Below are 14,670 nucleotides of genomic sequence, written 5' to 3'. Positions count from 1 at the left end.
TTTATATTTTTCATTAAAAAGTTACATATTGTTTACATAAAATAACACTATCATTTTTAAAAGAGGCAACAAAAATTTAATGAATTTGCTATTTTAGATTTTTTTTTAATCTGGCCCAATGTGAGAGCGCATGCTTTTTTAGCTTTGTTTTAAAAATATGCTTTTTATGTTTATGCAAAGCAAAATCGTTATATAATGAGATGATATAATCTAATGATTTAACACATAATCCGATGCAAAGCGCTTACTTTCATTCTCAATATCCTTTCATGTTGCATTACGAGATTAAAATAAACAGAAAATTGTAATACTCAGATAAAATATTTGATAATTAATTTGTTTTTTTTTTTTTAATTAGATATAATACAAGAACAAACCTAATATAATTAAACAACATACTTTTTCATATATTTTCGCATAATATAAAATCATTAATATAAAATATTTTGCTAAAGCTCAGGTTAACTCATGTGAAAAGTATTTCGTTCAAAATTAAATCACGAATGAAGCTTCGTTATATACTATTATAATTTTCCTAGAATTCTTTATTTGCAAGAAGCTTGCTTTCTCTCAATAATTTTCAACGGAAATTATCGATTATATTTGCTAAGGAATTCTGTCACCTCACATTGAATTCGGGAAATGCACTTGTATTCTTTTCACGCTATATATTAACTTTGTATTCCCCTTTTTTTATTAAAGGTATCCTTTCTTTCACGCGCGTGCGCCGCGTTCTCATTCCGAGTACGGCCGTAATTAACGGCGACGTGCGGCGCCGATAAAAGCGACGAGTTATTTAGAAGAGATGCGGTAGGTCGATGCATGTATGGACACACGAGGAGGTAGAGAGCCCCCTCATTTGCATCCTTCCTCGCCGAGAGGAGGCGGCCGCTGGTTGGTCACCGCTCGCCTCATCTTGTTCCACCGATCGAGAATTCCTAGACAGTGGTGGCTCTGTGCGCTCCCGGCGTTTCTGCTCGGTTTCACTGTTCAGGATTTCCTGTTTCCTGGGCACCCGTCGACGCTCGACCGCATGTAAGGCTGGCGGCGATGCAGCACGAATCGCGTGCGTCCGCGCTCGTAGTCGCGAACTTGGCAAGAGAAAAGGAATTTGTAAAAAAAGGAATGATTTTTTTCCTTCGCAAATTTACATTCCGTACCTACGAGCTCGACAGTATTGACAAAAATTTAATAAATTTTGCTATTTTAGATCTTTATTCAAATTCTGGCACACAATATAAAAAAACATGTCTTTTTAGCTGTATAAAAAAATGTTTTTTTTTTATGTTTATGTAAACTAAAATCGTTACATGGTGAGATGATATAATCTGATGAATTATAACACATAATCGGATGCAAAGTTTATTTTCATTCATAATATCCTTCCGTCTTACGAGATTAAAATTAAAAAAAAATTATATATTTAAGTAAAATATTTTACAATTATAATTTGATTGTTTTTAATTAGATATGATACAAGAGTAAATCTAGCAGCATTCTTTTTTATATATTTTCGTATAATATAAAATCATTAATATAGAACCTTTTACTATCGATTAACTTGATTAAACGTAATCAAATACATCTCTTTCAAATGTATGAATATTACTATCTACCTATTTCATATTTTAGAAAAGAACAAATTTTAGTCCCAGCTCATCTCACAATCAATCTCTTAAAATTCTAGAAATTAACAATAAATCATAATATGAGATATAAAAACTAATAGCTTTCAATATTTGCTTTCTCTACGTCTCGGAGTAATCAGCTAATATAAGAGAAGAAATAAAAAAAAGTAAATTAAGAAAACTAAAACACACGATCTGATTTCTCATACTTCTTTGCATTCATAAAGATGGCATTCAGTACTGTGCTCCTTTGATTCTAACCCGCTTTCTGCTTCACGGTAGTAATTAATAGACGAGTTAATTAATTGCTCAGCATTACATCATGAGGAATTTCGCCCCTAAGTCTCGATTCTGACTTCGAGTTCTCTTCGAAGAATTCTAAATTTAAAAGAATATTCTTAGAAATAATATCTTAGAATAAAAGAAAATTTTGCTCGAATATCGGAAAAAACATTATTTATATCATTAAAAATTATATTAAAAACATGTTCTGTCAATATCTAATCAATAAACAAAATTTTTTTAGAGAATTTATGAATGATAAAAAGGAATCCACTTTATAAAATTTATATGGCAACTTTGAAAAATTTAGAATAACCAGACATTGCACACTTGATGAATAAGGCACTTTCGAGATTTCATATATCATCATTTTCCTGTTGGTTTTTTCTTTTAATCTGGATCTTTTAATCTGGATTTGAAATGAAATTGTCATTGTTCCATTTTCTAAATGAAATTTTTAACCATAAGGTTAAAATGAAAAATCTGACTTATTAGACGTAAATGATACGTAAATGTAGTTTGAGAAATACAATTTTCATTTTTTATAAACAAGTTTTGTCATAAAAAGAATACGAAAAAAAATTTTTTTAGCGACTTATGATTATTGAAAATTAATACTTATTATTTGTAATAAAAGTATGCTTGCGTATGTAGTGTGCATCAATCTAAAATATACAAAATATGTATATATGAAAGTATAAAGCCTCTTAATATGGAGTAGAAATATCTTTTAAAAAAGATAATACTTTAGTCTTTTTATTTTGAAACTTGTAATTTGAGAAGTAAGCTAATATTCTCCAAAAAGTGAAATTGTGACTTTAAATTGTTTGAAAAAAACCGCGAGATATGTTGATACTCATATACTTCTTTTCTTCAATCTTTTTTAACACTTATAGGAAAAAAATTCGATATAACTTATAATTAAAAGAGAATTTATATTTAGCTAGTTCTTTATTCTTCAGTTATTGCCAAGAAGGGACTTGGTTATAATATTGCTAAACATTCGTCCATCCATACTTTTTAAATCTAAATCGCTATTTCTTATCATACATTTTCTACCTTTATCTCTATACCTTTTACATTTTTACCTTTTATATATATATATATATATATATATATATATATATACATGCGTACCTATTTCTTCTATACCAGCATACTCGCTTACATACCTTTTTACATACCTATATATACACTCATTTACATTCCTTTATAAAACTTTAAATTTTTTCTTGTCTTATCACAAGTATCACTCTTTATCTTCTTTCACATATTTTCGCTTATAATTATAACTCCTAAAAAGTTCTGAATCATGATTTAGAGGAAGAGAAAGGAAAAACGCTAGAAAGATTATGACAGGAAAAAGAGAAGAAAGAAAAAGGAAAAAAATGAAGTGTATAGAACAATTAGAAGAGCTTATATAAGGTACGAAAGAAATAGAAGTAGATGGTAAAAGAAATAATGAGGTAAAGAAATAAATAAATGTATAAATGAAATAATAAGTTATAACTTTATTATTTTATTTATTTCTTTACCTCATTATTTCTTTTACCTATCTTTTACCATCTATTTCTATTTCTTTCCTACCTTATATAAGCTCTTCTAATTGTTCTATACACTTTATTCTTTTTTCCTCTTTCTTTCTTCTTTTTTTCCTTCCATAAACTTTCTAGGATTTTTCCTTTTTCTTCCTCTAAATCATCATTCAGAACTTTTTGGATCTTTTCATTTACATTTCTTCCTAGACCCACAAACCACTTTTTCACTTCTACGCACTCTCCTACATATTTTTTTTGTTCTATATTATCTAATCCCCTTCTTCACAAAATATACATACCTTACAAATATACATACCTTCTTTTCCTTTATCCAATACTTATTATCTCTTTCCATATTACTACATCTTAATCTTAATAGTGCTCTTACCATATCGCCCATTCCTTTAATATCTAATATTTCTCTTCTAAGATAACTAGGTCTTTCTATTCCTATTCCTACTTCTTTATATCTTTTATTGTACCTTGCCTCCCTTATCCTACTATCTACCGTTTGCTTCTGTATGTCCCTTTTTCTTTAAGAGAATTTATATATAATTTTCCATTCATAATAAGAGAGAGAGAGAGAGAGAGAGAGAGAGAGAGGGAGGGAGAGAGAGATAGAGATAGAGATAGAGAGAGAGAGAGAGAGAGAGAGAGAGAGAGAGAGAGAGAGAGAGAGAGAGAGAGAGAGAGAGAGAGAGAGAGAGAGAGAGAGAGAGAGAGAGAGAGAGAGATTCTATTTATATAATTGATCAAAATTAAATAAGCATGATTTCTACTTTTGATGACATTTACTTTTTTTGAAGAAGATAATACAATTGATCGACTTTATTATGTTTAATATTTCAAACCAATTTTTTTATAGAAAATTTAGACAGAATAAATTTGTGCGAGAAATAAATATCATTTTTTTCCAAATTTTGTTTTTCTTTCTAGATATTTAAATCTATACATTTTGATTATTAAAGCTTGTAATTTTTAAAAATATACTTTAGTTACTCTATTTTAATATAATAAAATACTAAAGTTTTCATATTTTTAATTTATTTCTTTTCGAGATTTAATTTTAATGAATTAATAAATTAATTTCTGCGATTAAAATGATACTACATGATATAATTTGGATAATTTTCAATTAGATACATAATAAAAGAATTTTTTTGTTATACATTTAACTGAAAATTATCCGAATCATGTCATATTTGATATAATTTTAATCAGAAAAAATCTCATTAATCCATTAAAATTATTTTCTAAAAAAATAAATTAAAAATATAAAAACTTTAGCTTTTATTTTATTAAAATAATGCAATTTATCGTCAAAACCTCAATAATTCCGTAATTACTTTCGAAAAAAGATAAATTAAGAATATAAGAGAAAGAGCTTTTCTTTAGAGTTTTTTTATTATATTAAAAGAGTTTTTATTAACTAAAATATATAAAGAAAAATAATATTATATTAAAACTCATAATAAAAAAAATTAAATTTGTTTTTTACAATAAAAATAAGAAATGTTTTTTCTGGAAAAAAAAAATTTTATTTAGTATCTTTCTACTTATCGTGAGCATAAATTGAATTTATTTTTCTAGTGAAAATGAGAAATTTCATGACTCATGAAGGGAAAGATTAATTAACATATATATCATTATCTGATATGCCGTTGATCTCAATTGGCTGCTAACAATAAGATTGCGTTTACGCGTCGCGTGTAAAATAAGAAGTCGGGGCGCCTTAAGACGGTAGTTTCGCGCCGCGTAGCGCGAAATTAATATTAAATTCTTTCGCCGACAAAGAGTCTAGTGTTCAACGGCGTACCGACAAACGGCGGACGATATGTCAATAACTACGGCCCCTGCTATAAAGCAATAAGTAATCACACATCATATCGTTGTAACTGGGTTAACTACGATGTCGGCGACGATGACGACGGGAGATATGCCGATATCGAGAATGATACGATACGATTTTCTTTGACGGACAGTGCACTCCGCGAGCGCATACCGGAAGTGCAATTTCGCGGGGCGGCGACGGCCACCGAAAATAACCCCGTCGACAAAACTCCTGCAAACGCTGGAGCGAGAAAAGAGAGAGGGTCGCTTAACCCGTTGCAAGCCGTTTCGCGGCTTTTGTCCGGCGAAAAGCTGGTTCAAGGCTGGACCAAAACAAACTTTTACTGCCGATGGATTCGAGCGACTCTGGAATATCATCGTACCATGTGTACGAATACTTTTGTGGCCAGGATTTTTTCTCTGCTCGTGCCGGTAAATTATTAGAGGAAAAGAAACAAAATAAAACAAAAGCGCTGCCATTTTGTTTTTGGTTTTCTAGTTTTTAATTAAAAGTTTAAAATGAGAATTTATATTCAAATTTATATTATAAGAGATTGCCTTTTTCATGTAGCAATTGCATTTTTAAAATTTTAATTTCAATTTAGTCTTTAAATGAACTGAAAGCTATTCTAAAAAAGATAAAAATAGTGCAAAAATATTAAAAGCAAAATTATATAAAAACAAAACATGAAGAATAATGTATTAAAAAGAAAGACTTCGTAATTAATATGTAATTTATTTTAATATAATAATATGATATAAAATAATTTATATGTAATTTATAATATATATGTATAATTTATATGTAATTTATTGAAAAAAATATTTTCAAATCTGTTTTGAATGTTAAAATGCACTAAAAATTTCTAAATAAATTAAGCCAATCAAGTTTATATTATCAAGTTTTTATTTTATGATAAAATATAATAAATTAGTTGTAGAAAAAAACTCTCTTTTTTGTTTAAATAAATCAATATCAATTTTTTAAGATGATTATAAAATAAATTATCTGAAAGAAGATAAATTATTTAAAATTTTATTTGTTTTAACATTCTTTAAGATTTATTGTTATTATTTTTTATTTCTGATCTCTTATTAAACGAAACAGCAATTACGATAATATTTTTTCGTTAATACAATTTTTTTATTGTCGTATTTTATCTTTAATATCATTTGCAAGTACAATAATTCGAACAAACAAAGGATTGTTTGGGGATCAGCAAAGAATTGTTTGGTATCAGTCAAGTTAAGCGAGCCATTTTTCATGGACCAGAAAACCGCGTGTCTTCTTTCGCATCATATTTTCCTTTCTCAAAGGAAAATATTATTTCGCATGGGAATTTCTGCGTGTCCTATTACGGATTCCTGTCTTTCGCGCTCGCCTGTTTTTCCGTTGCCTCGTATTTTCCGAGGGAGAGACGTAAACAATTCTCACCCTTCCTCTCGATGTAAATACAAGAAAAGATAACTCATTGCGCAAACCTTGCATATAAAATCCTCGACATATATAGATTTCTTGAGGGGAGGATGTTGTATAAGTGAAAAAAGAATATTTAAGCTTTCGATGAGCACCGAATAAATACGCAGAATTGATTGATTCATTCATGCAATCTTTTTTCGTTTGTTTGCAGCTAATATCACATTTGTTGTTTACGTATCGATATCGGAAATAATTAATCTGTCAGGCTTTCGCAAAGTCATGTAAGGAGACTGAACGATTTCGCTTTGAAATTTCTAATGATACGACTATTTATCGTAAACATAACTAAAATAATAAATTTTTTTATCTTTTTCCTTCACTAAAATAAATCTTTGATTTACTTTAAAATTCTCTTTCAGATTGCTTTATATTCCCAAGTCACGTTCTTTCGGTTTTAATTAACTTTTGCATAAACGTTTCCTTCAATGTTCTCTTTCTTCTACATTTTTCTTTTGTATCAAATATACTCAGCTTTTAACAGAAAAGTTTCTTAAACAGATATATATGTAAAATTGAAATAAAACATAAATTAATGAAATGCAATTTTACTTTTAAAATTTCTTGCATGTTGACTGTTTTTCTTCATAAAGGCGATTTTTTAAATTATTATTTATCCGTTTACAATTTTCACTAGTCAACAACGTATGCTTATAATAACAGAAAGCAGCAAAATAAAGGAGAAATTGTGTAACAGAAAGTTATTTAAAAACCGAACAGAAAGTTATTTAAAAACTTTAAAAATTTGTTTAGAGCCAAGAGACGAGTACTCGCCTGGCGTGACAGCAAGAAATAAATAAATTTTACTTGGAAAATTGATTTCTTTCTCTTCCTCGTTGACAGCTTCTTCCTACTCGTCCACGTCTAGTCTATTATCCCGAGATTTATCGGATCGTAATAATAACAGTAATAGTAAAAGAAGCGAATCTTGAATTTTTCTGCTCGTACGACCAAGGTTGTCTGGACGATGATGGAGAAAGGAACGGAGGCACCATTCAGGAGACGCGATTATCATCCGCGAAACATCCGCATGTTCTTATCGAGAGAATGACGATTATATGAAGAAGCGATGAATTTAAAGGAAAAAAAGGCATGCGCTCTCGCTCTGGATGCGCACGCCAGTATTGTGTAATACATCATCTTCGGTTATAATTACATGTTGAATTAACTCTCTCTCTCTCTCTCTCTTTCTCTCACACAAGGATAAATAATAAAGCTTTTTAGCTCCATATTCATCTGTGATTATGCATTGAGCATCCACTAATATCGTAAATTACAATTTTTGCAACGTAAGCAGTTATAGACCGATTGGAAAATGAATAGATTTTTTAAATATAAACTCTCCAAATCAATTTTTTTTACTAATCCAATATATTGATTAATTTGATTTGGCGCTACAAATTCCTGAAAATATTTAATTAACGCGAAAACAAATATATAATATAAATTAGTTACAGTAATAATTCTTTTATTACATGTACTATAAAATATTAAAATCGATCCTTTTTTTTAGATAATTTAATCTGGAGCATAATTTTATGATATTAATAAACTAAAATAGGAATAATATATATAAAGTAAATTTCACATTTGAGTTTTTATTAATTATTACATACAATGTAAATAAATTGCAACAATAAAAATTATTATATGTAATACGTGTTTTATATTAGATATATATGTTAATATTATATAGATATTATAGAGATAAGATTTTATATAGATATATTATATAGATATATTAGATATATATATATATATATATATATATATATATATATATATATATATGTTAATAGGAAACCAAATGAGATTTACTTTGTATTATTTATGCTATAATATACTATGTCACATATATATTATGTCATATATTATGTCAAAATCGCGCTCTATCTGTTTAAATTATTCAAGAACCGGTTTTAAATCAACGTCGGATGATTCGAGCTGATTCTTCGTTTCTAGTTTCGATTCTTGACAATAGTGGTATAAATTGATTGCGAATGTCATTTCTGTCATTGTTCATTTGTTAGATAACTCAAGAATAATCGAGTCCAGTCACTATATTAAGGTTACATTGACGAGAGAAGAGAGAATCTGTCCAATTTAAATTAATAATTAATGATTTAATGGTGAGTCAAACTAAAAATAGAGAATCGATCAGTGAGCATGAAGCCGCGCTGGAACTTCGCAGACTCCAAGACGCTGCCAAGCTTGCAGCTATATATCACAATGGTGAAGTAAAGTTTCAAAGAAGGACAGATCTATCGCATATCGTGCATGCCAGTCTACATTTTGTTCAATTCGTAAGAAATCGAACATGATGATCACTTTTTTATTTGTAAATCATTTAGTTTAAATCTTATTCAGAGTTAAAAACAATAATGGAAAATAATCATGCGTTATTCTTAGTATTTGCGACAAGTATAATTAAAAATATAATTATATTAATATAATTTAATTACTATAATTATATAAAACGTGATAAAAATTGATAGAATATTAAAAAATATCAGATAAGGTTATATCATTTGATATATCGATACAAGGAAATGAATGAAAATGGACGATTGAATTTATCATTTTATGATGTTTGCTGAAATATTCATTAGATAAAGTAAAAATTTACAAGCACGCGAAATTCAAATTTATCAGAATGATATAATGATATAATCGTTCTGTGATCTCCTTTCTTCGCATGATAAAAAATGCGACAAAATGTAACATCTCAAGATAGTATTATTATCTTTACATTATTACATATTCCGCATGTAAAATAAAACTACTTTATATCTAAAAAAAAAATGCAACTTGGCGCGACGCAATTTTTCAGGGTTCCCTTGTCATTGCACGTGATTCAGTAACCATCTCACGATAATCGCGACATCGAGATTTTTATTATGTAATGCGATATGATATGTCGAACAGAAATACGCATTAGACCTGTTTACACGTGTGAATATGCGTGTCGATACGTATACCTCGCAAATTTTAATCGTTTCAGGAAGAGAACCGGAGGCTTCTCGCGTGTTCGATTACTTGCGTTCTATTTCAGCTGACAGTATTGTCATGGAAATCTGTTAAGACCTCATTGTTAGCACCATATACATATCTAGCAGCGAATATCTGCGATGAATATTTTTCACAGGCGCTTGTGAGAGCTTGCAGCATCTTTGTTGTCACATACTCGTATATCTTATCATATTTTCTTATAATATATTCTATTTATATTTTATTTATACTTTTACTTATTATATTTATATTATATTGATATTTATGTTTTATTTATATTTTTATTTATATTTTTATTATATTTCATTTATATTTTTATTAATATTTTTTATAGTATATTTTACTTTTAATTTGACGCAATTTTTCTATATTTTATTTACATTTATTGATGCGAGTACATGTAGGTATGCGCGGAATTGTTACAGTATCAAAATTTTTCTAGATAATTGCATTGGCCATTGAAATATTTCATCATATACATCATTATATAAATGCATGCGCGCGAGAAAAAGATGACACGATCCCGTCATTGCCGGAGGAAAGAAATCCTATTTTCTTCGTGTATCCTATCTGCATGCTGATGAGCCTCGTTCTTGCGATATTATGGCTTGTTAAAAAAATACTACCTGACAGACCCATGATAGTGAGTTTTTCTTCCAAAATGCTTATAAGAATCTTCAAAATAGAAAGTATAATATTGTGTTCCATCTGCAATATATTTTTATTTTATATAATTTAGATATAAATTCCAAATTTAGTTATTTATTTAAATAAAATTACAATCTAAAGATAAAATATAGAGTACTAAAAATTGTTGAATTTGAAATACATGATCTTTAATTGATTATCATGTAACGTTTGCTTATATGCTTTTTTTGTTCGTAACAGATAATTTTTGACGCAGAGTTTAATAATTTATAAAACGTTAAATATATATTTCTATAATAATATTGTATTACATATATGTAATTTAAATTTTTATTTTTACAACGGTAGTTAATTTCATTTTGTTTTTGATAAAAGAAAATACAAAATTAATTATCTTAATGCACGCACACAATAAATAAATAAAATTACATATATATGTTAAATAATTATGTCTTGTTATGATAATGATGATTGCAAGCCTCTTGTAGTATGTGTGGCATCGGCTATTATAATGCTCGTGACAGGAATAATGGAAATGAAACACGCCGATATGTACATCGATGTTACTGAATTTACTGATGAAGAAATATTAGAGCATCCCATCTTTATTCATAATTTCGTAATGTGTATATTATCACTTTTCGTCATGACTCTGTATCTGATTCAAACGTGGGTTCTCTTCGATCAGTGGCAATGGGTGCGTAAGCATAAACAAAAAAATACACATTTTGTCGATGTTTAAAATAATCTTCAAAGTATTTCTACATTATAAGCTTTACTTAATATAATAATATATTTTCATTTTGCTATTATTTTAAAAATCTTTAAAATATAGAATACAAATTTTCAGTTATTTGTACTAGTTTCTTTAATTTTCCAGGAAATTAGAAATAGCTTTAAGTGAATCAATTATCAACAATAACTAATTTTATTTTAGGTACGAGAAAGATTATGATTTAAATAATTGATTTAAAATTATATACATACATACACGTTATATACACATATAAAGTAACCATTTGCAACTCTAGATTCGAGAAGAACAAGATACAATTACATCAAGTGATACGCAAAGTTCCTATTCTGCGGATAGCGACGTAACTGAAAATTCCATAAATGGAGAAAAGATCAATAAACATAGTTTCAGACAGCAGGTTGTAGAACTGGCACCAATTCCCTCCTTCAGAGATTTGTCTGCCTCCGCTCCGATCACCGATAGTACCGTAAGAATGGCAATTCATTCTGTCTACTGTACAATTCTATCGACACTTTGAATCTTGAAGCAGGTCAAGATCTCCTGTACTAAATAAGAAATAGAAACATTCTGTATTCAGAGAAAGAATAAGAATTTTATATCTTCAATTCATAAAATGACATTGGTCATTCCAGTTCTAAGGTTATCAAATAATCAATAGAATGTTTCTTCTTCAAAGAGCTTCTAGATTTCGCAGATACACATACACACACACACACACACACACACACACACACACACACACACACACACACACACACACACACACACACATATATATATATATATATATATGCACAATACAATATATACATTTTAAAAAATGTATACATATATTGTAAAAAATGTATATATTAACATATAAAAGGAAATTATTTGAAAAAGAGATAAGATTCTTTTATAATAATTCTTTTATAAAAATTCTTTTATAATAATAATTTGGGAATATTTGATTTTTATCATTTTGATTCTTTTAGGAGGTGGTTGAAGAACCAATCCTATATTGTTGTTTTGTCGATTGGTGCAATTATATTAAAATAAAAATGAAAAGTAAACCAAAGCATGAATTTCAAATTATTCACGTCATGTGATATTTGGAAAAAATTTTCATTGGATTAATTGGACAAATTGTGAGAATAGTGATTGTACATTGGTATATTATATCATTCTCATTGTTTCTTTGAAACTTCAAATTCAGCATTCATTACGCCATCTTGAGGGACTGATAAATATTAGTCAGCTGTTCAGCTCTGCGCATAAAACAGTTAATTTCTAACACAACATCAAATTGTTTATAAAATAAATAAATGTGCCTTTCCCAATTTCTGCTCATACAATTTGTTTTATTATTAATAATATTATTAATAGTATAATGAAAATAATAATATTAATAATAATAATAATATTATTATTATTATTTTATTATTATTATTAATATTAACAACCTTTTTTTTTATTTTTAATAAGATCAATTTAATAAGACATGAATAAAACATAATTAATAGATAAATAGTAATAACAATTATATTTATTCTTCTAATATTTTTATTTTATATATCATTAATACATATTTATAAAATTATTTAAAATTAAAATTTTATACATTTAAATAAAATGTTTTTTATTATTTATACGACAATTTTATGATGTCAATATGTAATATAATAATCTTTTGCTGGAAGAAAATATGACTCATATATACCAGAGAAATATAGTGCAATATATGTATACATATATATATTTGCTCTAATCTTTGATGATGCAGTTTTTCCAAGAAATTCGATATTTTACATTGTTATTTTTAACAATTATATATTATTAATAGTTATGATATCTATCACGTACACATGATGCTTTAATATGATAGTTATAAATTTGTTTTCTCTTACGCAATTATTCATTTTATTACTTATAATAAAATTCTAAAAAAAATATACATACTATAGATCCGCTGACTTAATAAGCTTTTATTTAATTTCTTCGATATTATAAATACTATATTATAACATATGTATATATACATACATACATATGTGTGTGTGTGTGTGTGTGTGTGTGTGTGCGCGCGTGTGTGTGTGTGTGTGTGTAATATTTAATATGTTTTAATATTTATGATTAGTATTTATATTTAGTATTAATAATTTAGAATGCATAGTTTAATTAATTTTAATATAAATATTTTGATAAGCCAAATAAAAATACAATAAAAAAGAGATTCAATATTTTTTTTGTGGGGAATTTATGACATTAATTTTGTGAAAATCTAATGAAAAAAGGCGTGCTGTATTATATTACAAGTAATAAGCGAAAGGAGGCTAATGGAAGCAAACGCGAATAATTTTATTGGCAGTATAGATATATATAAGAAAGATACAGATACACGCGAAAAGTGTGGCGAAATAAAAAAGATTCGTTATTTTATACTAAATATTAAATATTGCTTTACAAATCGTATAAAAAAACCTGTTTTAAATTTTATGACAATGATAGATTTAAAAAATAAAATAGATTTGTATTTAATTAAATTCTATTAATTTTTAAAATTATAAGTAATCAAAAATGCAAGTGCAATAATATGAATATCTTTTTTTGATACTAATATTTATATAAAATTTTATAAAATGTTATATATTAAATGAATATTGTATATAATAATCTTAAGCTCGCTTATTATAAAATAATACAAGTGACAGCATGCATTTCAATGCGTGCGATCCAAATTTGTATACTTTATAGTTCGTATATATAGTTCTTTTTTATGTCAAAAACATACAGAATGGTTTTTCTGAAAAAGAATTGCAACACAAAAAAATTTTTATTTACGTATTTTATGAACCTCCTGAATAAATTTGCAGTCCTTGATATTGATTAATTCAAAAATTAGACTACTTCCCAAATGCTAAGTTTCCCTTTCTATACACCGGAAATTATTCGTATATCATTATAAAACTTGAAGCGCCAGCGTCATGTTTTATGTGGTTTGAATCATTATAATACGTGATGTCATCGTATGATTGTAACGAACAACATGATGTCACGCTCGAGGTGTAGAATCGACATAATCGATCCGATTCCTAAATACTATCTTTTATCTTAATAGTAGTAATATTCCATAATTGCATCAATTGTGAAATAAATTATTATCAAATGTGAAAAACAATTTAATTTATTAAATGCAAACAATTATTAAATGGAGTCTTTTCAATAAGATACAATAATAAATAAATGGGTAATTTGTAGACGGATAATTGATTATAAATAACAATGCATTGTTTCCAAGTTTAATTATTAATGTAATCGTTATTCGCACAAGAAGAATATTATTTGATCTAATTATAGAGAAACAACAAAATTAATTAATTATAGAAATAATTTTGTGACATTAATTTTTAATGTAATACAGATGAAAAAAATAGATATGAAAAATATTATAATTATTAAAATAAGAACTTTAGAAAAAATATATTACATTATATTAACTTTAATTATTTGAAAAAAAGGAGA

General features: G+C 27.3%; 1 protein-coding gene across 2 annotated transcripts; it reads left to right on the top strand.

Moving 5' to 3' along the window:
• Positions 1–8,761: 8,761 nt before the first annotated feature.
• LOC145966618 (uncharacterized) lies at positions 8,762–12,488 on the top strand. 2 transcript variants are annotated; one of them, XM_083090832.1, is made up of 6 exons: positions 8,762–9,058; positions 9,757–9,906; positions 10,207–10,407; positions 10,891–11,109; positions 11,444–11,635; positions 12,144–12,488. In XM_083090832.1, exons 1-6 carry the CDS (start codon positions 8,882–8,884, stop codon positions 12,255–12,257), a joined length of 1,053 nt encoding a protein of 350 aa, XP_082946958.1. In that variant the 5' UTR covers positions 8,762–8,881; the 3' UTR covers positions 12,258–12,488. The 2 variants fall into 2 exon arrangements, with proteins under 2 accessions (XP_082946958.1, XP_082946959.1); XM_083090833.1 differs by lacking the exon at positions 9,757–9,906 and having other exon boundaries at positions 8,763–9,058.
• The last annotated feature ends 2,182 nt before the right edge of the window (positions 12,489–14,670 follow it).

This window comes from Camponotus vicinus, unplaced genomic scaffold (assembly GCF_025532165.1).
Source record: "Camponotus vicinus isolate PSW18456_S1 unplaced genomic scaffold, iyCamVici1.0 SCAF_2, whole genome shotgun sequence".
In the NCBI taxonomy this organism is placed as follows: domain Eukaryota; kingdom Metazoa; phylum Arthropoda; class Insecta; order Hymenoptera; family Formicidae; genus Camponotus; species Camponotus vicinus.
Note: the sequence above shows the minus strand (reverse complement) of the source record. Positions and strands in the feature narration are given on the sequence as shown.